General features: G+C 55.1%; 1 protein-coding gene across 8 annotated transcripts in view; it reads right to left on the bottom strand.

The window, feature by feature from the left end:
• PARVB (parvin beta) overlaps positions 1 to 24513 on the bottom strand; it is a 109216-nt gene that overhangs the window by 38179 nt on the left and 46524 nt on the right. For all 8 annotated transcript variants that reach the window (XR_014845378.1, XR_014845379.1, XR_014845383.1 and 5 more), the window contains exons 2-3: positions 14702 to 14791; positions 10558 to 10628 (exon numbers count right to left, since the gene is read on the bottom strand). Coding sequence is in view for 2 of the 8 variants with exons in the window: in XM_085024993.1 (XP_084881119.1) it covers positions 10558 to 10628; positions 14702 to 14791 (161 nt within the window). In the remaining 6 variants the exon portion in view is untranslated. The remainder of the gene's footprint in view (positions 1 to 10557; positions 10629 to 14701; positions 14792 to 24513) is intronic.

Genomic DNA, 24513 nt, shown 5'->3' on the forward strand with positions numbered 1-24513 from the left:
ACACACCCCTTCAAAGCCTGCAGTTGCATGGTTTCAGTTCCCTCCCAAAGCCGGGCTGCCAACACCATAATCCCTGCAGAACTTTCATCCCTCCCCCGCGGGAGCCCCGGAGCCACGGCAGAGTCCCTGTCCCCTCCCCCAGCTCCTTCCAACCCCAAAACCATTTTCCCCACGGACGTGTCCATTCTGGATCCTTCCTAGGCATGGAAGCCCCTCACACGTGCTCTTTCGCGTGCTGGCTTCTTTCACGGATCATGACGTTTCCAAGGCTACTCAAGCTTGGCACGTGTGGGGCTGCGCGCCCTCTTAAGGCGGAATCTTAGTCCATTATCTACAGACACGCTCTAGGGGCCCCGCTCACCAGCCAAGGGACATGTGGGTGCGCTCTGGGGCTGCGGTGAACGTGGGCGTACGAGTTTTATGCAGACTCCTGTGTTCATTTCTCTAGATCCGCCTTTTCTCAAGTTTTCCATTCAGTTCCCTGAGGAATATGTATCATAAAAGAAGAAGCCTCGGAGTTCCCTTTGTGGCGCAGTGGTTAACAAATCCGACTAGGAACCATGAGGTTGTGGGTTCGATCCCTGGCCTTGCTCAGTGGGTTAAGGATCCGGCATTGCTGTGAGCTGTGGTGTAGGCTGCAGATGCAGCTTGGATCCTGCGTGGCTGTGGCTGTGGTGTAGGCCGGCAGCTACAGCTCTGATTGGACCCCTAGCCTGGGAACCTCCATATGCCGTGGGAGTGGCCCTAGAAAAGGCAAAAAGACAAAAAAAAAAAAAAAAAGTAGAAGAGAGCCTCAATTGTGAAAGTGTCTATGGAGAAATAGGCGTCCCACTGACCAGAATTCCATTTGGCCACTGCTGCACACGGCACTTCCCTGCAAAATGAAACTGATGTCTGAACAGACCCGATCAGCAGTCTGCGTGGTCCACGGTTTCCCTGTGGGAGCGAGACTCACAAAACATCCAACCGGTCCCAACAGGCACTGACTGCCCCTCCGGTGTCCTCTGCCCCTCAGTGACATGGATGCAACCGGCAAAAATGGGCCACACAGCACACGTCTGTGAAGTGTATTCTATTTTCCCACTAACTCAAAAATATTGTCAGACACACCATCCCAAGAAGAACAGATGTGGAAGGAAAGTGGATGGAGGACTGGAGGAAGGAGTCTTTGTGGTCAAGGTCACTCCAGCGGCAGTCTGTACGGTCAAGGTCACCCCCAAGGGTCCGCTGGCTCTAGGCTGCAGCCCTCCTCCAGGGTGGGGGGTGGGGCGAGCACAGCCTGGGAGGCTGGGAGCTGGACCTCGCCCAGCTGCCTTCCCTCCCACCTTCTAGCGCCTTCTCCCATCATCCAGTTCCCACCTTCCTCTCTGAGCACCCTCCCAGCTTCCTGGGGCCGGGGTCCTCCTTGGCACCTCCTTCTCCTCCAGGACTTTAAAGGGCATCGCCCCGGCCGTGGTCTCCACTCTTCTCCAAGGTCAGCTCACGCCCTCGCACGACGTCCACTGGCTCTGTCCAGAAAGCCCTACGCACCCCCCACTCCTGCACAGTGTTCCACGAGCATCTCACTGACCTCGTCCCCTCACCCCCCCAACCTGCTCCTTCAATGAGAAGGAAAGAGGAAGCCATTCTCCAGCTTTCAGCCCCTGGCCCCACTTCTGCCCTCTTGTCACCAACTCCTCTCCCAGAGCCTTGTCCACCACCTCCCTGGGCCATTGCCACAGCCTCGCTGAGCATGGCGCCTTTCCACTGGTGATCTTCAAATACCCCAAGCTCCCCTCTGCCTCAGGGCCTTTGCACGAGCTTGTCCTGCAACACCCCCCCACACCCCCACTGCCAGACCTGCTCCTGTGCATCCTGTGAAACCTTCACGCTCTGTATCTCTGAGCACCCGTCCCTCCCCAGCCGCATCCCCCATCATGCTCTCCCTGCACCCAAGGGCCTCTCCCGGAGCCTGTTCACATGTGCCAGGGGTACAGCTCTTTGTTTGTAACCGTCTCCCCTGCTGGACTCCAAGCTTTGTGAGGGCAGAGGCTTTAACCTCCTGTTTGTGGCTCTTGTCTCCAGCACCCAGCACTCCCTGCCCGGCTGGAACCCTAAACGCAGGCACTGAGTTCATCGATTCACTTACTGAGCACCTACTATGTGCCAGGCTCTGGGGATAAATAAGATGAGTGAGGCCTCTGTCCTGGGGGACTTTACCCTCCCATCAGACATCACAAGACAAGCACACCCGCCGTCAGGTGGTGATGGATGCCGTGGAGAAAAATAAGTCAGGATACAGTGGAGGGGCCTGACGAGCACGCCTCAGCGGGTGACCAAGGATGCATCACAGGGACCAGTCACGTCGCCGGCACGGCCTGATATGATGGGACGGAAAAGGCACCTCCCCGCCCCCAACCCAGGACGCCCTGGTCCTGAGAAAAGCATCAGACAAAACGTCAGAGCAGGACATCCTGCAAACCGCCTGCCTGCCTTCTCGAAACCACCAAAGGTCACACGGAAAACAAGGACAGTCTGAGACCCGTCACAGCCGCAAGGAGCCAAGGGGACCGGACGGCTCGGGTCACGTGGGGTCCCGGGTTGGCAAAAGTGTATTTGGTAAAAACGGAGGAAATCTGGATAAACGGTGGACTTCAGTGAATAAAAATGTGCAAAACTGGCTCATTAGCATCACAAAGGTACCCAGTTGATCTAAGAGATTAACGACAGGAAATCCGGGGTGGGAGCGCGGGAGCTCTAGTTTCTCGCCGCTATTTTTCTGTAAATTGAAACCTGTTCTAAAAAATAAAGGCTGTTGAAAAAACTTAGGCAGCGTGTGGGGATGGGGGGGTGGAGGCGCCACAGGGGGTCAGGGGGTCGGAGGGCTTCCTGGAGGAGGTGGCATCTGAGCGGAGGCAGGAAGAAGGCAGGGGGTGAGCGGTGTAGCCTCCTGGGATGGCCTGGGAGGTCAGGAGCGGGGCTTCCAGGCCCAAAGAGGGGGCAGGAGGCAGAGCCAGCCCTGGACTCTCACTGGGCCCGGAGGGGAGGGAGCAGCGGGGGAGACGAGTGGCCGTGGACACTAGCGGGAGTGGGGCTGGGCGTGGAGACTCCCGAAGGCTAAGGGTCAGGAGGAGAAGCACGGTTTGGCGCCGACCCTGGGAATGTGCAGGTGGGGCCGGACGGAGGATGGAGAGGAAGACGGGGGAGGAGGTGAACGGGGCGGCTCCCTGGATGCAGTCGCGGCTGGTAAAGCCGCAGGGAGAAGATGCCACCCTGGGGGTGTAGGTACCAGGGAAAGAAGGGGAGGCCCAGGACGGGTGGCAGGGGACGGTCAGCAGTACGAGAAGCGAGGGGTCGAATCAGACTGTGAGCTAATACGCAGATGTTGCTTTAGGCAGCAGGGTTGGTAATTAATTTACACAGCAACAGAAAATACAAACAGCATTCGACTATCACAAAGTCTAAGCATGAGCTTCATGTACAAATAACCGGACACCAAACAAAAACAACGTGCTGCTGACCTACATCTGGAGCTTGCACTTGAGACCCGGCTCACCAGAGTTCTTGCTGTGTGACCTTGAGCCAGTCACTTAACCTCTCTGGTTCCTCAGAGTCGTCATGATAAAGAAGACACATGAGGCGTTCCCACTGCGCACAACGGGATTAGCAGCATCTCTGAAGTGCCAGGACACAGGTTCAATCCCCCACCCGGCACGGCAGGTTCAAGGATTCGGTGTTGCTGCAGCTTCGTCTGGGATCTGATCCCTGGCCTGGGAACTCTATATGCCACGGGGCAGTCAAAAATTTAAAAAAAAAAAAAAAATAGAAGACACATCAATTCCTATCCCTGTGTGTGCTATGTGACCCAGGAATCCCAGGAATTCCAGTTCCAGAAGTTTCTCCCAAGGTATGAGTACAAATGTGCTCCTAGACATTTACCGATTCTGGAATGGTTCCAAACTTTGTGTAGGAAAAGTCGAATGCACAAGAGAAAAAGCCTGGAGGGACACAAATTTTAAAAATTACCATGGCCTTCTGTTTGATTTTTCTGTCTTCCACATTGTCAGCAGTATGTATTACTTTGAGAATGAGAAAAAATAATAATAAATGCCACTTAGAAAAATGAATCCAGATGGCTTCTCTGCAGAAACTGACATGCAAATCCTACAATGCACGTGGAAAGTCAGGAGACCCCAAAAAGGAGGTCTCGCTATGGCACACCGGGTTAAGAACCCAACATAGTGTCCGTGAGGATGCGGGTTCGACCCCTGGCCTTGCTTAGTGGGTTAAGGATCCGGCATTACTGCAAGCTGTGGTGTAGGTCACAGATGCAGCTCGGATCCGGTGTTGCTGTGGCTGTGGTGCAGACCTCAGCTACAGCTCCGACTCGACCCAGGAACTTCCACATGCCATGGGTGCAACCGTAAAAGAAAAAAAAAAAAAATTTTTGAAAAAGCCAAAACAATCTTGAAAACAAAGGACAAAATTGGGAAACTCACGCTTCCTGATCTCAAAACTTCCTGCAAAGCTAGGGAATCAAAACGTGTGATTCTGGCAGAAAGCAGGCATAGAGGCCAAGGGAACAGAAATGAGAGGCCAGGAATAAACCTCACTTTAGTCAAATGACAGCCATCAGGGACGAGCACAATTTAATGGAGGAAAGAACAGTCATTTTTAAAAATGACAACCGGATATCCACGTGCAGGAGAATAAAGCTGGGCCCTAACCATGCACAGAAATTATTGCAAAATGGGTCAAAGACCTCGGAGTAAGAACTAAAGCTATAGGAGTTCCCATCGTGGCACAGTGGTTAACGAATCCAGCTAGGAACCATGAGGTTGCGGGTTCAATCCCTGGCCTTGCTCAGTGGGTTAAGGATCAGGGGTTGCTGTGAGCTGTGGTGTAGGTTGCAGACGTGGCTTGGATCCTGCATTGCTGTGGCTCTGGCGTAGGATTGCAGCTACAGCTCCGATTAGACCCCTAGCCTGGGAACCTCCATATGCCGTGGAAGTGGCCCTGGAAAAAAGGCAAAAAGAGAAAAAAAAAAAAAAAAAAAAGAACTAAAGTCATAAAACTCCTAGAAAACATGGAGGTAAATCTTTATGCCCTTGGATTAGGGAATGGTTTCTTAGATATGACACTCGAAGCACAAGCAATCAAAGAAAAAAAGAGATAAATTGGACTTAAAATTTAAAACATATGTACTTTAAAAGACACTATCAAAAAAACCAAGACAATCCATAAGAGATTTTGTACATCATATATCTGATAAGGGACCTCTATCTAGAATGGATGAAGACCGCTTAAAACTCAGCAAACAATAAAAAGACAAATATCCTCAATTTAAAAATGAGCAAAGGATCTCAATAGACATTTCTCCAAAAAAGATGTACAAATGGCCAACACATGAAAAGATATTCAACGCCATTCGCCATCAGGGAAATATAAATCCAAACCATGAGATACCATTCGCACCCACTAGGGTAGCTATCATCAAAAAGACAGACCATTAAAAAGTGCTGCCAAGGATGTGGAGAAACTGGAAGAATTTTCCAACATTGCCAGGAGGGATGTAAGATGGTGCAGCCACCTTGGAAACAGTCTGGCAGCTACTCAAAAAGTTAGGCACAGAATTACTATGTGAGCCAGCCACTCCCCTCCTAGGCATAGAGCAAAAAGAACTGCAAACACAAGTTCACGCAAAACCTCGTATGTAGGGATGTTCACAACAGCACTATTCAAAATAGCCAAGATGTGGAAACAACCCAAATGCCGTCAACAAAGGATAAACACACTGTGGTATATCCATGCAATGGAATATTATTTAGCCCTAAAAAAGGAACCACATTCTGATACCTGCTGCAACATGGCAAATCTTTATAACACTTTGCCAAGTCAAAGAAGCCCGACACAGAAGCCACATATTGTATGATTCCCCTGATATGAAATATCCAGATATGCAAATTATAGTGACAGAATAATTCTCTAGAGACAAAGTGGTTGTCAGGGGCCAGGAAGTGGGAAATGGGACTGAGTCCTGACGGGTATGGGGTTTCTTTTTGGGGAGATAAAAATGTTCTTAAATTGAACAACTCTGGGAGGACGCTAATTACCACTGAATTTTATGGTATGTGAATTCTATCTCAATAAACCTGTTATTTAAAAATTGCAGGTGTTAACATCTGCCTCTGTAGAGCCATTCTGAGGATCTGGTGGGAGAACCTAGCGGCCAGTGCTAATCAAGTCCAGTGATCTACTCAGATGTCAGCATCACCAGCCCTGGAGTTTTCTGCATGTCAGAAGCCGCTTTATGACTTACTGAGCATCACCAGCAGCTCCAGGTAAGGGCAGACAACACACTAGGCGTTGGCGATGCAGAGAAACACGACCTAGTCTCTGCGGTGCCACAGCTGCTTGCTGGTCCTCCCAGAGCCACTAGAGGGAGCTGCTTCCCCCGGCCCCCTGGGAGTCAACGCCGTCTCCCAACCCCACCACCTCTCTGATCTTCCCGACTATTCCCATCCTTGCTTTCTAGGCTCAAGTCATGCTGCCCCCTTTGCTGGCCCTCACACGTGCCACATGTGCGTCCCACGTGGCCTCTGCCCTAGCTGCCGCCTCACCCATCATGCTCTTCCCCTGGGTACCAACCAGCAGGTCTCTGCTCAAATGCCAGCACCCCGGTCCCCCCACCTAAAATGGAGGGGAGAGGAAACCACCCTGCTTCCTGCTTTAGTTTCCTCCGAAGCACTCACACTGCCCCCTAACCCCATCATATAGTCCCTCATCCCTTGACTCGACTGTCCCTGTCACAGCCCCAGAGGCTAAGTAGGACCAGACCCAGGCAAGGCGCTCCAACAAACAGCAGGAGCCTTGGCATGCAGCCCTGCGGCAGAGGCTGCCTCGCCCAGAGTATGGTCCTACCAGGAAACACACAAGACGTGTTTCTGCAATGAAGCAACTAAAACTTTAAAAAATCCCATCTGCCTCTCTGATCTGGTCAAAGTCCAAAAAAAAAAAAAACAAAACAAAAAAAAAACAAAAACAAAAATGAGGGAGTTCCCATTGTGGCGCAGTGGTTAACGAATCTGACTAGGAACCATGAGGTTGCGGGTTCGGTCCCTGCACTTGCTCCGTGGGTTAATGATCCGGCGTTGCCGTGAGCTGTGGTGTAGGTTGCAGACGCGGCTCGGATCCCGCGTTGCTGTGGCTCTGGCGTAGGCCGGTGGCTACAGCTCCGATTCAACCCCTAGCCTGGGAACCTCCATATGCCGCGGGAGCGGCCCAAGAAATAGCAACAACAACAACAACAACAAAAAGACAAAAAGACAAAAAAAAAAAAAAAATGAAAACCAAACAGACAAAAAGAGAAGAAAGACAAATTTCAGGCAAGAGGCCATGGAGGTCAGGTCTGGGAAGCCAAAGCCCAATTTCTTCTATTTTTATTTTCTTTTATTATTTTTAACCGAGCCAGCAGCACGTGGAAGTTCCAGGGCCAGGGATGGAATCCATACCACAGCAGCAACCCAAGCCACTGCAGTGACAACACCGGATCCTTAACCAGTGGCGCCACAAGGGAACTCAGCGGCCCCATTTCACTGCCACCCCCAGAGAGGTGCAGTCCCTTCCTGGTCACCGTGTCCCTGGACGGCCTAGGACCCCTGTCTTAATCCTCTGTTTCACAAAACTTTGTAAAGATGACGCCTGACCTTATTTCTTGGGACGGGCTTATTTACAAACCCCGGATCCTGCCGACACACGTCTAGGACGTAAATTAATGAGGCCCTCGGCACAGGGCTCTTTGCAGGGACCTTTCACAAGCTTGTTCCAGCCAGAATAAAAAATTACTTTTCCCTGAGTGCCATCTGAATGATAATCAGGAGCTGCAGCCTGTCTCCCCCAAAGCTATGTCAGTTATGTTTTAATCACTTCCAAACAGGCTTGTCGTGGCTTAATCCACTGAGGACGTAGGCTTATTGCAACAGGCAGGAGGCAGCGCCAGCCTGGCCAGGGGCAGCGCCACCCCGCAACGACTGCCCTGTTTTCTGTCCAGAAGACCATCCTCAGGCCGCGGACTTTCTTCAGAGGGACAAAGGGAGGGAGAAACTAGAACGAACACCCCGGAAGAGTCTCGTCCAGGAAACTGGGAGACGAGATGCGAAATCTGCTCATGGGCAGCAATGACCACACGGCCGGCCCACCTTGGACCCACGAGCGCACCAGTGTGGGGGCCCCTCTCTGGATCCTGTGGGAAAACACAAGGGTTGCCATCCCCACGTTCCAGGATCATGAACAAGAAAAAGCATCTCACGTGTAAACGCATCCCTGGGGCACCAGCCCCCACGCTCGGCAAGACTCCGGGCACTCCCGCAGGATGCGAGCGAAAGTGACCGCGGGATGAGACACGAGCAAAGAGGACAGGGGTGAGGTCACGTGTGTGCTCACTTCTAAACTGGAGCCACGGACCTGCACGTGCCCCTCCCTCCCTGCTTGGCCCTGTTCACGCCCACGTTCCAGCACCTGCACGACACCTGCCGGACAGACAGCACAGCGCCTCCCTCTGCTGTCATGCTCACGCCTGCCGATGGACACGCTTCTCCCACTTTTTTTTTTTTCTTTTTAGGGCCACACCTGCAGCATATGGAAGATCCCAGGCTAAGGGTCAAATAGGAGCTACAGTTGCTGGCCTACACCACAGACACAGCAACACAGGATCTTCTGAGCCATGTCTGCGACCTACACCACAGCTCACGGCAATGCTAGATCCTTAACCCACTGAGCAAGGCCAGGGATTGAACCCAAATCCTCATGCATAAGTCGGGTTTGTCACAACGGGAACTCCTATTCTCCCACTTTAATCTGAGCTGGGATTCGAGTCCAGAAAGCCGACTCCAGCACCCACCAGGCCCCGTCACCCCCCTTAACACTGCGCTACACACAACAGCTGCTCAAAGAGAACGTTTCAATGAACGACCTCGTTCTTGATGCCTGGCTTAGCCAGAGCCAGGGTTTTCTGGTTTTTTACAGGGAGCAGGGGGCAGCTCACTGGATTTTAAACATTGACAGTCCTGGGGGGGGGGCAAGGTCAGTGGGGGTCAAGTCGACAGAGGGAGAGGGCAGGGGCCAAGCAGGACAGGAGGTTAAAAGGTGCAGGAGATGGAGAACAGGATCCCGCTGGTCCCAGGACTGGGGCCAGGTGGTCACTCAGACCACACCCTGACTTGCTCAGGCCTGCACGTGGTCCACACCCTGCACCCCAAACAGCTGTTTCTGGGCCAAATCCCTACAAAGACCCACCGAGAGGCAGCCTTTGCTGAGACCTACTCAGATCTAATCAACCCGAAGCTCAGAGAGTCAGAGGCCCTAGAGCAGGACGGCATCCTGAAGAGCAGCAAGGACCCGCAGGTAACGCGGGTGGAAGTCTGTGCAAACCACCAGAACGGGCTGTCGGACCCCAGGTCCCCGCGGCTACCCTGGGGACCAGCTGCATCAGCATCCAATTCGCAGGTCCCCCTGGCCTTACCCATCCTCCGGAGCTCCCCTTCCCAAGACTGGGATCCTGGAGGGCTGGGCTGGGGTGAAAGGCCTGCCTGGTCCATGGGCCGCATGCCCCCGTGGGCGGTTCGGATGCAGAACCTTGTGTCAGTGCTGCCAACCCAGCCCCCTTATCAGCACTGCTGTGTGCAGGTGGCCTCTAGGCCTGGGGTGAATCCAGCTGGAAAAGCAAAGACCCAAACCACACAAATAGATAACCAAGAGTTCCAGGCAGCAAGAAGTGGGGGGACGGAGTCCAGCCAGGGCCAGGGGATGGGTGGGGGTGGGGCACAGGTGAAAGGGAGTGGGGCAGAAACCTGTCCCTGCTCCAGAAACTGTGGTATGAGAAGAGTGCTCCAGGTGGGGGCATGGCGGGGGCACTGCAGGTGCAGGGGCCAGGCCCGTGGTGCAGCATCTAACTGCCTGCCAGCAAGCAGCCAGCCTGTGCCTCGGGCCCTGGGAGGCGACCTGCAAGGCCCTGGGGTGCCCTGCCCAATAAAGCATCCTGGTTTACACAGGGGCCAGAGAGAACCAGGCAGCTTCGGCTGGGGGCCTGGACACCAGGCAGGGCCCAGGCCGTCAGCAGTTCAAAGCTCCAGAAAAACCTCTGGACCTCGAGGCTCAGAAACTCCCCCAGCTGGCAGTGCTCTGTGCATGCTGTCACCTCATTACCACTGACAAGTGACACTATACAAGACTCCACATGCACCCCCCCCCACCCTTGGCTGATTTTATCCTGTGCCTGTTCACCGTAATAAACCATAACTGTGAGTATAGCATCCTTCTAGCAAATTATCAAACCTATGGGTCATCTTGGGGGCCCCAGACTTACAAGTGGTGTCAGAAGTGAGGGTGGGCTTGGGGGAAACAGCCCCTCTCACCTCACACCCAGGTGGGCACGTGCTCAGCTTGCTTGAGGAGGGGCAAGGAGGCCTGGGGGCTGGAGCACAGGAGGGTGGGCCGGAAGTTGTGCTCCTTTTGCCCCCAAGAGCTAGAACCCAAGGATCTGCCCCCACAGAGCATCCTGACCAAGACACCCGACCTCACCTTGAGCAGCTCCTTGAATCTGGGGTCATCCCTGGAGGTGGGGTCGATCACCGTGCGCTCCTCGTTCTCCTCTGCCGGGACAAAGGACAAGGGTGTTAGTGTCAGTGGGAGCGGCCAGGTTCCTTGACACAGAGAGCACCTGTGGTCTCAGGTAGCAGCCCTGGACCCAGTGATGTGGCCAGGGGCAGGTGGCCAGGGCAGGGACCTACCTTCTGAGAAGCGATGGGGCGGTGCCCACCCCCACCTTTTGGGAGAAATGACAGGGGGTGGGGAGGGCTGCACACAGGCTGGAATTGGATCCGTGGGGAAAGCCCGCATTGACAAACCCAGGAAAGAGCTGTTGTCACTTAGAAAGCTTGTCACGACGTGAGATGGTGGGGACAAGAAACATTAGAAAGACAGGCTAGGGGGACGTTTCACAGCCAAGCATGTTCGTCCATATTCTGTTTCTGTTGATTTGCTTGCTTGTTTGTTTTTTATGGCTGCACCCTCAGCATATGGAAGTTCCCGGGCCAGTGATGGAATCTGAGCCACAGCTGCAACCTACACCACAGCTGCAGCAATGCCAGATCCTTTAACCAAAAGCACCCATACCTCTGCTGCAACTGGAGCTGCTGCAACTGGAGCTGCTGCAGTCGGATGTGTAACCCACTGTGCCATGGTGGGAACTCCCTGATCTGTTTGTTTCCCCCTCTGTGTTTGGGCCTTGATCCATGGACCAGGGCCACCAGCGAGCTTGTCCAGAGGGAATGATGTGGTGGAAACAAGGCAGAGAGCAGAGGAGTGAGACCCGCAGAGGTCAGACACATCACGCAAAACTGACCAGGGACATTCAAAGGACAAACGAGAGGCACGACCTCTGGCCCCTAGGACGTTCACGGGGTGATGCCCAGGGTCCTGGGGCCACACAGGCTCCCGTGGCTGGGACCCTGTCCTCCCCATTGGGAACGAAATGGGTTTGAGTGACAGAGGCTTTACAATAGCAAAATCCAAAACCTGACAAATCAGAAAAACTACTTTTGGAGCCATGCAGACCTGATGCTTGAGAGGGACACTCCAGGAACAGGCAGGAACCACTCGGGGGTCCCCTGTGACATCCCTGCGAAGGCCTTCAGCAGTCTCTTCCAACTCCTGAGGCCAAGTCCAGTGGCCTCCATGTGGCCCCTGCAGCCTCTTTGCCCAGCTCTCCCTGGTACCCTCAGCTCCAGCCCTTCTAACCTTTGCTCACCCCTCAGCAAGCCTCTTGCCACCACCAGCCACAGGGCCTTGGCACATGCTGCTCCTGTCCAGCAGCCTCTCCCCCAACCTCACATCCTCTTTGCCCTCCAGCTCTCAGCTCCAGGTGCTGACCAGGCCAGTTCTTATCAAGGTCACAAGGGCTTTAGGAGCCAGCAGAACTTGACAGAGCAAACTGAACAATGCCAACCCCCAGGCCAAGAGCAGCTATTTAGAAAAACGCCAGGAGTTCTCGTCAGGGCTCAGCGATAACAAACCTGACTAGTATCCACGAGGCCGTGCATTCGATCCCTGGCCTCGCTCAGTGGGTTAAGGATCCGTCATTGCTGTGAGCTGTGGTGTAGGTCGCAGACGCGGCTCGGATCCCCTGTTGCTGTGGCTGTGGTGTAGGCCGGCACCTGCAGCTGTGATTTGACCCCTAGCTTGGGAACCTCCATATGCTGCACTGCAGCAAACCTCCCTCCCCGCAAAAAAAATGATTCATGTGTAGAAAAATGCTGAGACAGGAGGGCGAGGGCTCAGGGAAAGGCAGGTTCAAGGCATGCTGACAAAACAGCAGCTTGCCGTGCTTTGAGGGTAAATTTATTCTCCAGGACAGCTGTGGGCCCAGCAGCCAGAATCAACTGCCCCCAACACCCCAACCCCGGGGGACGCACAGCAACATCTGAGGACGTTTCTTTTGACCCGCCTGAGGAAACGGGAGAATGTGCTATGGGAATCTAGTGAATAGAGACCAGGGAAGCTGATCAACGACCCACAACACACAGGACGACCCCGCAATAAGGATGATCCAGTGCCAACTGTCCACAGGGCCAGGGAAGAGAAAACGTCCAGGCAGGGCTGGTCCCCAGTTTCCCCTGGAAGCGAGCTACTTGCCTGGACAGCAGCCACAGCCAGATGGGAGATGGTCCATGTAGGGTCAGCGGGAAGGCAGGACGCCCGCGGCCCCTCCAGCCCCTCCTGAGCTGCCTGGACCTGCGTTTGCATCTCTTCCCGACCAGCTCTTGGCCTGGCCTGGCCATGGGAGCCACAACAGAGGGAACAGCCAGGACTTCTCTTTGAACTAAGTTTTAGAAATAAATGCCACGTTCCAGGACTGCCTTCCAGAATGGTCAGAACCCAAAATATGCTTTGCTTTTCTTTTTTCTTTTTTTTTTCTTTCTTTTGGCCGCACTTGCAGCACATGGAAGATCCCAGGCCAGGCACTGAACCACAGCAGCAACCTGAGCCAGAGCAGTGACAACACCAGGTCCTTAACCCACTGAGCCACCAGGGAACTCCCCCAAACCAGCTTTAAGGAAAGTGTGTCCAGGCCATCGAGTCCTCGGCACTGGCTGTGACGTGGTCCTGAGGAGGTGGGCACAGGGCTGGGCAGGTCTCACCTAGCAAGGCCCTGGCACTGGGGCTGCTGCGGCTTTGTGCCAAGACAGGAGGTGTGTTATCCATGTTTCTTATTTTCTTTTTTTCAATTTTTTCTTTTATTTAAGCGTAGTTGATTTACAATGTATTATTTTGTTGTTGTTTTTTAAGGGCTGCACCTGCAGCATATGGACATTTCCAGGCTGGGGGTTGAATTGGAGCTGCAGCTGCCAGCCGACGATGCAGCCCCAGCAACGCCAGATCCGAGCTGCGCCTGCCACCTCCATTATCACAGACGCTATGTCAGATTCTTTTTTTTTTTTTTTTTTTTTGTCTTTTTGCTCTTTCTTGGGCCGCTCCCACGGCATATGGAGGTTCCCAGGCTAGGGGTCGAATCGGAGCTGTAGCCCCCAGCCTACGCCAGAGCCACAGCAACACGGGATCCGAGCCGCGTCTGCAACCTACACCACAGCTCACGGCAACGCCAGATCGTTAACCCACGGAGCAAGGGCAGGGACCGAACCCGCGACCTCATGGTTCCTAGTCGGATTCGTTAACCACTGCGCCACGACGGGAACTCCATCAGATTCTTAACTCACAACGAGAACGCCCTCTTCTCTGTGTTTTCTGATGCTTAGACATCTTGGGCCTTGGGGACCCAGGAGGACCGTGCCCCTCAGAAATAGCTGATTCCCAAGACAGCAAATGTGTCTCACGTGCGTCCCATATTCACAGGCCAGTCTGCCCAGCGCCTCCTCTCCTGAGCTCTCACCAGGCTCCTAAGCTCAGAGCCAAGAGTCCCTGCCCTACCCACCCAGGGGCCAGGTACAGACGATACAGGGCAGCCCTGTGGCCCAGAGCCCCCTAAAATGACCCCACCAGCCGGTCCAAGCCTGCCCAGGCTGCCTCACCTGCTCCGTCCCATGAAAATCACAGTAAAGGCTTGTGCCCAGGCGTCCCCCACTCCTGCCTCCTCCCGGCCCTGGGGACGGGGGACACAAGAGGGTCTTGCCAATGGCAGTTGGAGCCTGGGGTGGTGGCCTCCTCGCCCTCAAAGACGCATAAAACCGACACCTGCCATCAGAGAGGCAGAAACCTGCGAGGGAAAGAGCTCTTTGTCCCTACAGACTTGTCTTTCTTTTTTTTTTTTTTAGGGCCACGCCTGCAGCATATGGAAGTTCCCAGGCTAGGGGTCCAACTGGGGCTGTAGCTGTTAGCCTACACCACAGCCACAGCCACGCCAGATTCGAGCTGCATCTTCAATCTACACCACAGCTCATGGCAACACCGGATCCTTAACCCACTGAGCGAGGCCAGGGATCGAACCCGCATCCTCATGGATACTCGCCGCGTTCGTTACCGCTGGGCCACAACAGGAACTTCTCCTGCAGACTTTTCTAAATGTGACCTTGAGCGGAGAGCCCGGACTCTCCCACGCTGCCCAGTGTGACATCTGGCTCCTCTTCAGCCCCTCCCAGACCCACTGCCCAGTCCGAAACTCAACAGGCTCACGACCGCCACGGCTGGGGGCTGGCGGAGCCGACCGTACCGAGCTGGGTGTCTTCGGGGTGAATCTCCACCGAGGCAGGCGACATGGGCGCGTGGATGGCATTTTTGCCTTCTTCCTGCAGGTCGCTCACTGGGGAGCAGAAAGAGAAGGGAGAAGGCTGGTTAGCATAAACACACCGCTGTGGCTTCACACGCTGGCAGTGGAAACAGAGAGACACTGACTCCCGTTTTTTAAGCCCTTAACAAACCTTCCTAAGTGGCTTGTTGCCCAGAAAGAGCCCGAAGAAGAATGCTCCAAACCAAGAAAACAACTTCTCCCCCACGCCAGCGCGTTCCCCATTCCCGCCAAGCCCTGCCAGGCTGTCTTCACTGCTCTTTAGAAGCCATGACTAAGACACAGAAGCTTCTGGATGCTTCCAGCTCCCCCCCAAGGCTGCTGAGATGGACAAGGCTTGGGTCACCGTGACAGCCCCTTCCCCCACCTGAACAGCTGCATCCTCAGCTGTGGGCTCCGGGGCTGAAGACACACGCCCCCTGCCCCCCAACAAACACGCATACAGGGAAGCCCAGAAATTGAAGTCACGGCCAAGTTCACGGGGCCGGAAACCTGCAGGTCTGACACTAGGCAAGGCCCAGGGTCGGGGGCAGTGGGACATGCAACAGACTCTAGCAAACTGGATCCAGAGATTTTGAGTTGGATCCACGGGAACCCCCGTGGAAAGGGCAGGTGGGGGGCTGGCTTGGGGTGGGGAGGGTGCCCTGAACCCTTGCAGGGACCGTAGGGCTGGCCAAGCCATGAAGGGGCAGCGTGGATGGCACCGTGCAGACGGTACAGGAACCCCCCCGCCCCCCCCAGGAAAGCACCTCGAGTCACACTGGCTGGGGGCCACCCGCAAGACAGCAGGGGGCTAACTGGCTCGCCCTTCAACACCGCGTTGCTTCCACCGACCCTAAATGCGCAGACTCCACGCTCCAGCCCAAAGTCCCATTCAGTGGGTGCAGGTGGGCTGGGCAACTGCCGCCTTTCCAGCCCTGGCTGCAAACCGCCAGGTGACAGACCCAACCACATGCCACTAAACCAGCCTCTCCTCGGCTGCCCACAGTGACAAGTGCCAGGCCCTGCCCTCTTTCTTTTTTTTTTTTATTTTAATTTGGAATTGACGGCTGCATTTATGCTAAGGTAAGGACGATAAACCACAGTTTTATTCCTACATTTTTCTGTTTTTCAGATTCTTATAAAATGCCCTGTCTGTTGTCGAGAGCAAGAAATGCTTTTTCTCTACAAATGATTTCACTCTCTTCCCAGAAATCTAGAATTCAACTCAGTTTATTTTTATTATTATTTTGTTAATTGTTATTTCCCCAATACGATTTTTTTTTTCTACTGTCCAGCTCGGTGACCCAGTTTCACGTACATGCACACATTCTATTTTCTCACATTATCAGGCTCCATCATAAGTGACCAGACGTAGTTCCCAGGGCTTCACAGCAGTGAACTGAAGCGTAGCTGATTCACAAGGCCGTGATAATTTGCAGGCCTTCTCCTCTCTAATGAAACACTCTCAGAGGGGGCACCCAATTTCCTCTTTCAGTATCGCAGTCACCTGGACTCCTGAACACCTCCAGTTCCAGGATCTGAAGGGACAGCAGAGCAAGGGGATAGGGTACGATGGCCCCGGGGCAGGCAGGCCACGGTGGCCCAATCGCAGGCACCTCTGGTAGCCTCTCTGCCCAACTCCTCAAGATGTCAGGGCTTCTGGAAGCCCTCAATGAAACAAACGATGAACCTCAGGTCCCAAGCCGGGAGCGGGGTACACGGCAGGCTCTCCACACTCAGCCGGAGACCCAGCTTTGAGGACAAGCCACCCTCTATCCGTCACCAGGAAGATGGAATAGGGGCCATCAGGAAGGCCCTGACTCAAGACTGTTAAAAAATGGGGTCTCTGGGAGTTCCCTAGCGGCACAGCGGGTGATGGGTCCGTTGTCATTGCTGTGGCGCAGGTTCCATCCCTGGCCCGGGAACTTCCACATGCCATGGGCGTGGCCAAAAAAAAAAAAAAAAGTGGGCTCTCTCTCACCCATGTTCTCCAGCAGCAAGGATTTACACAATGAGTCACAGCCAAAAGGGGGAAACAACCCACATGTCCACTGACGGATGAACGGAAAAACAGACGCAGGCCACACCTACAATGGAGATGATATGCGTGCGAGAGAAGAAGGGGCATTCTGACACAGGCTCCCACGTGGCTGGCCCCTGAGGATGTTGCAAGCAGTGAAATAAGCCAGACGCACAACGGCAAATCCCGCAGGGTCCCGCTTCCCAGGAGGTCCTTAGAGTAAGACGCACAGCATCGAAAGGTCAGGGCTGGGGAGCCGGGAGAATTACGGGGAGGCGGTGTCGAGTGGGCACAGAGCTTCAGTGTGGGCAGATGGAAGGGTCCTGGGAATGGATGGGGTTGCTGGACGCAAAAGAACTCGAACGTGCTTCATCCCACCGAACTGTACGCTTTCGAAGGGTTAAAAAGGGGTTCGCATGGTAATTACGTTATGTCTCTTCTGCCACAATTTAGAAGAGGCGTGGGCCCCTCCCAACGGCATTCTCGTCTGCGGTCTGCCCAGGTTGGAGGCCGGCACTGTCCCCACCCCACCCCACAGAGCGCATCCCGGGAGCTGTCCCACGCCGCCGTCATTTATCCCCAAGTCCTTAGCTTAACTCTGGGCACGAAGCAGACACACGTCAAACACCTCCGGGAACAAATGCTTTTGAGACCCCTGTCCCCGGCCCCCAACCACCTTCCAAAGATGCCCACTCAGGCCCCTTGGGAAAACGGAGACCCAATTTCGGTGGTCATTTTTACATATTTTTACTACGTAACAAGTGACGTAGTTGTTTAACCAACAAAGAGCTTTCCAAGGCAGAAAAGGGGGTTTTCGCCCGAGTCCTCGCAACCGCAAAAAAGGCATGAACCGGGCAGGGGTCTGTCTGCAGCCGCGGCGGGCTCCTCGCTGCCATTCCCAAGGCCAACATCACACAAGGAGGAGCGAGAGGCCAGGGAGGCCCCTCCGGTCAAGGCCATCGGCGATGGCTATGTTCGCGAATGAGGAAGAACAAACGACCTCCGTTTCCTTAAGCGAGGGTCGCACAGGGGGGCTCAGGGCACAGGTGGGCCCCGCAGGTGAGTCTTTCCCATGAGCTCTAACTCCTCCCAGAAGCCCCGGAGCTGCCACACGGTCATCTGACCGCCTGGACGCAGGACCTGAACCAGAGCGACAAGGGGGGACGGGGGAGGGGAGGCAGAGATAAAAAGATGCTTCCAGAAGCCCGGCTGCCTGGTCTCAAAAACAGGGAGGCAGGGAGGGGGTGGGGGACGGGAAGGGCACTTTCAAAGCAGAGAAACTGGGTCGCATGAAAAGAGAGCCGTTTCCACACCGCCCTTGAACATGAAAGATAACACTAAACAGGGCCCAGGACTTCACGACTTAATAAATGAGAGCGGCTCTCGCGGACCCGCCCAGGCTCGGGGCCAAGAGCACATTCCACAGGCCTGGGAAGCAGAAAACCAGGCTCGTCTGTGGCCACAGAGCCCCGGGGTCAGATGCCACGTGCTGGCGGGGGGCCTCCGGCAAGTCCCTTCACCTTGCTAAGCCTCGGTTTCCCCGTCTGGAGCATGCGGGTGGCAGCGGGAACCCACATCACAGGGGCCTCTGAGGAATAAGTGAGCTCATCCCACAGGGGAACCAGGAAGGCTTCCTGGAGGAAGAAGCAGGACTTGAACTTGGCTTGAAAGACAGCAAGAATCCAGAAAAGGGATTGGGCCTCCAGGCAAAGCATGTGGGTGGCAGATCAGAGCTGGGGTTCTGGCAGCCCAACGTGACAGTCCTGAACCACAGCGGAGTTCGGGGGTAGCTCTCTGGGGCTCTGCCATGATGCACGGCCTGGCTTCTCTGAGGGGCACAGGCCCCTCACCGAGGAGCTTTCAGACAAAATCTGATTTCTGAGGGTCAGCAGTCTGGCTCCTGGAAGGAGGGGGCACCCCTTGAAGCAGGGCGTTTCGCCCAAGGACCCCCCTCTGCCAGGTCAGTGGCTTTCCGCTAACGCCAGGAATGTCTTGGTTTTCAAAGTCCTGGTCCATCTGCCAGAAAGTCAAACACTTCAAAGGCTGGAAAAACCGACTATCTTGATCCACTGGCGGCCGGCGTGCGTGACGATGTGGGCGTTCAGAGGGGCTGGGGCTCCACGTCTGGGCCAAGGGATTAACTCTTTCCCTAAGTGTTCGCCCTTGTTTTCTGACGAATGCCCTTGTCCACACTAAACCCAACAGCCAACCACAAAGAAATTCCCCAGGGCATCAAGGTCCCCCCGCCCCCCGCCCCCCCCCCCACTGGCAGCGGCATCCTGGACATGGCCACACGGGACGGGGGCTGGGCGGGGGGTAGTTGAGAGGAGGCTCAGAAGGCAGCCAGGGAGCGCGTGTGACGGCACCACTGCCCCTTGGGGACAGCCAGGCCTCTCCACCCAGGGCATAGAGTGGGATAAGCCGACTGTCCTCCCTAGATCTCAGGAGCGCTCCCCCAAAAGCTGGAAATTTGGGGGTTTGTAATAGAATCTCCCAATTTATGAATGTGAGCAAATTCTGCGTGCCAGCCACCCGTGTACAACCCCAGGTCGCTGTGAATGTCCAACCTATGTTCCTGCCGGTCAAGGGGAGAAGGCCGCTAACGTTTCCTGAGAACCTACTCTGTGCCAGGCACCTCCCATGCCTTCCGTTCATCTAAGCTCATACCCAGCCTGAGTGAGTGGCTGGTCCCGGCCTGGTCCCTGCTAAGCTGGCATCTATCAGATGTGAAGTCACCTAACACACAGCAACCGTGAGCCCCAGAGTCAGGACTGAACCCAGTTCTACCTGGTCTTGTACTCGCTATGCCCAGCTAAGTCTCACCCACCCTTCACGCCTCAGCTTCCTGGCCTTTTCCAAGAAGCCCTCCTGGGTACTCCCCTCCCATGCCAGGCTCCCCTCTGCCCAGATGGCATCACACCACTAGCCCTGTAATCACCTCTTTCGTGGGCCATCTGCCCACGCCAGTGCTAACTCAGCCCGTACACATGATAGGTCTCTCTCTCTCTCTTTTTTTTTTTTCTTCTTTTTGCACTCTTCTTTTTTAGGGCCATACCTGTGGCATACGGAAGTTCCCAGGCTAGGGGTCGAATCGGAGCTGCAGCTGCCAGCCTATGCCACAGCCACAGCCACACAGGATCCAAGTCGCATCTGTGAGCTACACCACAGCTCACGGCTACACCTGATCCTTAACCCACTGAGGGAGGCCAGGGATCGAACCCACATCCTCACGGACACAGGTCAGGATCGTAACCCACTGAGCCACCAAGGTAGGTCTTTATATTTAAGGCTTAGCACCTGGGAGCCAGGCTGCTGGCTGCAGATCTCAGCTCAGCCACTGACAAACTGGGCGACCCTGGGGACGAGCCACGTAGCTGCTCTGTGCCTCAGTTTCCATCTGCGAAACGGGGCCTGATGCGCCCCCAAAGAGAGACAGCAGAGATTACCAGCAGCCAGGAAACAATGTCTGGTGGGCAGGACGCGCCTGGCGAGCGTCAGCTCTCAGCATCTGCTGGCTGGAGAGGGACGTGCGAGTTTCCAAAGCCAGGCTCCTTCCATCACTCCACCCAGAGACTGGGCAAAGTTTTAAAAAAAGAAAAACCACCCCCACCTCTCCTGACGGGAATTGTACGTGCATAAGAAGGCGGAAAGAGAATCAAAACCCAAAACCTCAGCCATCTCACAAAGAGCCTGCCGTTCACACCCCAAGCAAGTGCAAAGGTTCTAGCTTTGATTTCTCTTTTCATCTCTTTCTTTGCAAGGGTTTCACTTATTCATTTATTTACTTATTTATAACCTGGCTCTGTTCCCCCAAAAGGCTTTTAGGCAGTTTTTTGGGTTTTTTTCTTTCTTTCTTTTTTTTTTTTTTTTCCCCCTTTGACATCATTAGGAAAGCACAACTTTGAAAGCAGGTTGCTTTGAAAAAACAAGGTTACCCAGAAGGGAAAAGACAGATCTGAAAACACAAAGGTTTCTCGTTTCTAAGAGGGGTGCCAGGGCGGGGGAATCACCACGCACCCCCCGCCAAGACGGGGTGCAGGAAGCTCCCTGGGGCTCACCTGTGGGGGGGGAGGGGTTCAGCGAAGATAAAAGACCCCGTGGTAGGGGAGCCCAGGCTCTCAGAGGCTCAAGTGGTGACAATTCCATTCTCTGACATGTTTCTAAGTGCGTCATTTCAACCCGGCACCGACGTTTGCCACCTATGAGGACTTTTCACACCATACAGACGTGTCCTGGTTTTTGCAGAGAACAAAAGATCAGGCGGAGAGGTTCCAGCCGGGGGGTGGGGGCGGGGGGGCCTGAACCAAGATCAAAGAGAAAAATCCCAACCAAAAACGGCCACACGGCCCCCACTCGGATCCACATCTCAAAGCAGAGCTTCCAAATGGCAGGACCACGACCTACTCAGAGAAACGGAGGGGGTCCTCTGAGCTGCCAGGAAAAATAAAGGCGGATAAAGGAAGGCTCGGCTCCCAGGGAGCTCACAGCCCCCACCGCGTGTGTATAAGGAGGACCGGACAAGATCTCTGCTTCAAGGAGGCTCTCCAGCCCTCTGGGAGGCGGGGAGCTGGCTCTGCATCTCCAGCTCCCACCTGCTCTCAGAGGGATGGCTTCCCTGCAGAAGTTACGATGTATCCCAACAACGAAACTCATCGGCCATGGCCAGGAAGGTCTTAACAGAGCTTTTCTTCCACAAATAAACCCAACTGTACTTCATGGGAAGATCCCACGGTTACGACGGCACAAATAAGATCTCTGCTGGAGTGCCCGCTGTGGCTCAACGGGTAGGCGCCCGACATAGTCTCTGTAAGGATGCGGGTTCGATCCGTTGCCTCACTCCGTGGGTTATGGGTCTGGGGTTGCTGCAAGCTGCGGTGTAGGTCACAGATGCGATTTGGATCCTGCGTGGCTGTGGCTGTGGCTGTGGGGTAGGCCCGCAGCTGCAGCTCTGATTCAACCCCTAACCCGGGAACGTCCATACGCTGCAGGTGTGGCCCTAAAAAGACAAAAAGAAAAAAAAAAAAAGATCTCAGCAAAAACAATGATACCCACAGATGGGCACCGCTTGGGGGGGCGATGCTGCAGGACCTCCCCCTCGGGACGCCAGACAGGCGGATCAAAGGACCTACTAGAGTCATAATCCGAAGGGGTCAGCTGCTTCGGGCGGGTCATCCTCAGAAAGGCCTCGAGGTGGGGGACTGGGCCCTTCCCAGGAGGTCAAGACTCTGGGTTTGGTCCCCGAGATTCTCGGGATTACGAGGAATGAGTGACCTCGTCCAGGCCGAGGTTAACAGCTGGGAGAGCCAACAGCCCCAAGGACAGCAGGGCCTGACCCAGAGGTGGAAACAGAATGAGCATCACTTTCAGCGATCGGTGCAGCAAGATGGAAGAGAAAACGCCTCTGAACCTTTAAAGCGGACATTCCCGTCTTGCCCGTGGGAGCAAGCCCGGTGTATCTGTGTACGTTTAACACGCTCCAGTTTCGCAGCGAGGACGACTCTCTGAGCCGCGTGCCGAGACCCCGGGCATGGATACACCTGACTTACAGGGTTGGCTCTGCTGGGGCACGAGGTTCCAGGCCCTTCCTCCGGATGAAATAAACGGAGACGGTAAAATGCATGAGTGAGCGTGTCGGCAAGCGACAATCCAGAGGCGTCAAGAGCTCACAGCTCCGTTCCGACAGAGGCAAGCCTCGGCTTTTGCAGCTGCTGATCTAACCAACATGGGCCAGGCCAACGGAGCCTCCCCTGGCACTGGCGGGGTGGGGTGCAGGCCGCAGCCCTTGGGGAGGATGGGTGTCCTGGCCACTTGCACCCAACAGCCTGGCCTGGCCTCTGGCACAGAGACGGCGCTTAAGAAATGTCCAATTCATTACGTACAACACGTGTGAGGGTGCTGAGTTTTTAAAAGCTGGTTTCGGAGTTCCCGTCCTAGCGCAGTGGTTAACGAATCCGACTAGGAACCACGAGGTTGCGAGTTCGATCCCTGGCCTCGCTCCGTGGGTTAAGGATCCAGCGTGGCTGTGCACTGTGGTGTAGGTTGCAGACACGGCTGGGATCCCGCGTTGCTGTGGCTCTGGCGTAGGGTGGCAGCTACAGCTCCGATTCGACCCCTAGCCTGGGAACCTCCACATGCCACGGGGGTGACCCTAGAAAAGGCAAAAAGACAGAAAATAAAATAAAAATAAAAACAAAAATAAAAAGCCGGCTTCAAAAAATAGAGCATGATATTTTTGGAAAATATAGAATCAGGTAACTCAAACTGCTGTATTTCGACCTGCACACAATTAAATCCAGAGCAAAAGGCGTGAGAGGGTGTGCTCCGTCATGAGGAGAGCAGCACCCCCCGGGGATGGGTGCGTGGCGCAAGGGAAGGGGGAGAGAGATGGGAGGTACCAGTTCCATGACTGTGTCGTGTGTTACTTGCGAAATTAAAGCTGAAAGAAGGGGTAACACGATCTACAGCAGGGACCCGAGGGGAGGGACAGCCAGTTCTACAGGGAAGCAGACCACAGGGGGCGGGAGGCAAGGCTGCCTGTGGCACTGAGCCTGTCCTGGTGCTCAGCCCCCCAGGCAGGGGCTAAAAGGAAGGTTTCTAAAGGCAGAGAGACAGGGCTGGGAACCCAGGCTGTGACCCGGCCAGGCCCACACACGGTCCCCACCTGCCTTAGACCCTGGGCTTCCTTGCGGGAGGGTCTGCAGGGAGAGAGCCCGTGTCTCTGCTGCAAAGCCCCTGAGGAGTCACAGAGTCGCAGAGGGCACGGTCCATGCCCTCGAGTGTGGGCGAGAGAGAGGCAGTGGGTTTGGAGGAAGGAGGGGGACGGGAGTCACAGTCCCCCGACCCTGGGCAATTCTGTCCCCACCTCCAGGCTCAGGAAAACCCTTTCTTCAGCTTTTCTGCGTCTTTTTTCTTTTTTTGCTGCGCCCCTGGCATGCGGAAGCAGAAGTTCCCTGGCCAGGGATCAAATCTACGCCACAGCAGTGACCATGCTGGATTCTTAACCCACGGAGCCACCGGGAAACCCCAAAAACCCCTTCTTCTGAATACAAGGGGCATCCACAGAGCTCAGAATCGCCTTTCCGCAGGACTGTTTTAAGCCCAACTGTGCTTTTACCCAGCAGATCAATCCAGAGCCTCCGTCTCAGGCGAGGCTGGCCAGCACGGCCCAGCCTGGTTTGCCTGCGGAAGCTGGGGGGGCTTGGGTCCTGGGGAAACCCAGGGACAGAAACCTGGGGACCTCTCTGTCACCACCCCACTCCCCTCCACGTCATCAGCAGGTCAGAGCGCTCAGGCTCCCCTGGGCTGACCCCTCAGGTCTGAGCAGGGGCCAGGACTCAGCATCCCCAACCGGCTGCCTGGGGATGCTGCCAACGCAGGTCCACAGACCACATCTGAGCATCAAAAACTCAGAGGCCATCCCCGCGCCCCTCTGCTCCTGAAACCCGAGCCGCCGAGAGACCCTCTGTGCTCCTTTTAGAGACTCACACGGGGCCACGTGTCCACAGCTCCCTGCCCACCCAGCTCCGGTCACCGCTCTGGGATTCAGGAAGCCCTGGCCGCCCAGCTCACAGGCTCTCATGCTACATTCCCACAGCAGGTGAGGTCTCCTCTAAAAGACGGGGTCTCATCCGAGCTGGGGAGGGATGGATCTGACCCACCCGAGGCCCGAGGTCCCCCCAAACCACATAATCTCCCAGCTTCCAGCGGGATCAAAGGGAGACACAGATCCTGGTCT

The sequence above is a fragment of the Sus scrofa genome, chromosome 5 (genome assembly GCF_054392235.1).
Source record: "Sus scrofa isolate SSC_HxYL_T2T_F1_AM1 chromosome 5, Sscrofa_HxYL_maternal_Yorkshire_Landrace_v2.0, whole genome shotgun sequence".
NCBI lineage: Eukaryota > Metazoa > Chordata > Mammalia > Artiodactyla > Suidae > Sus > Sus scrofa.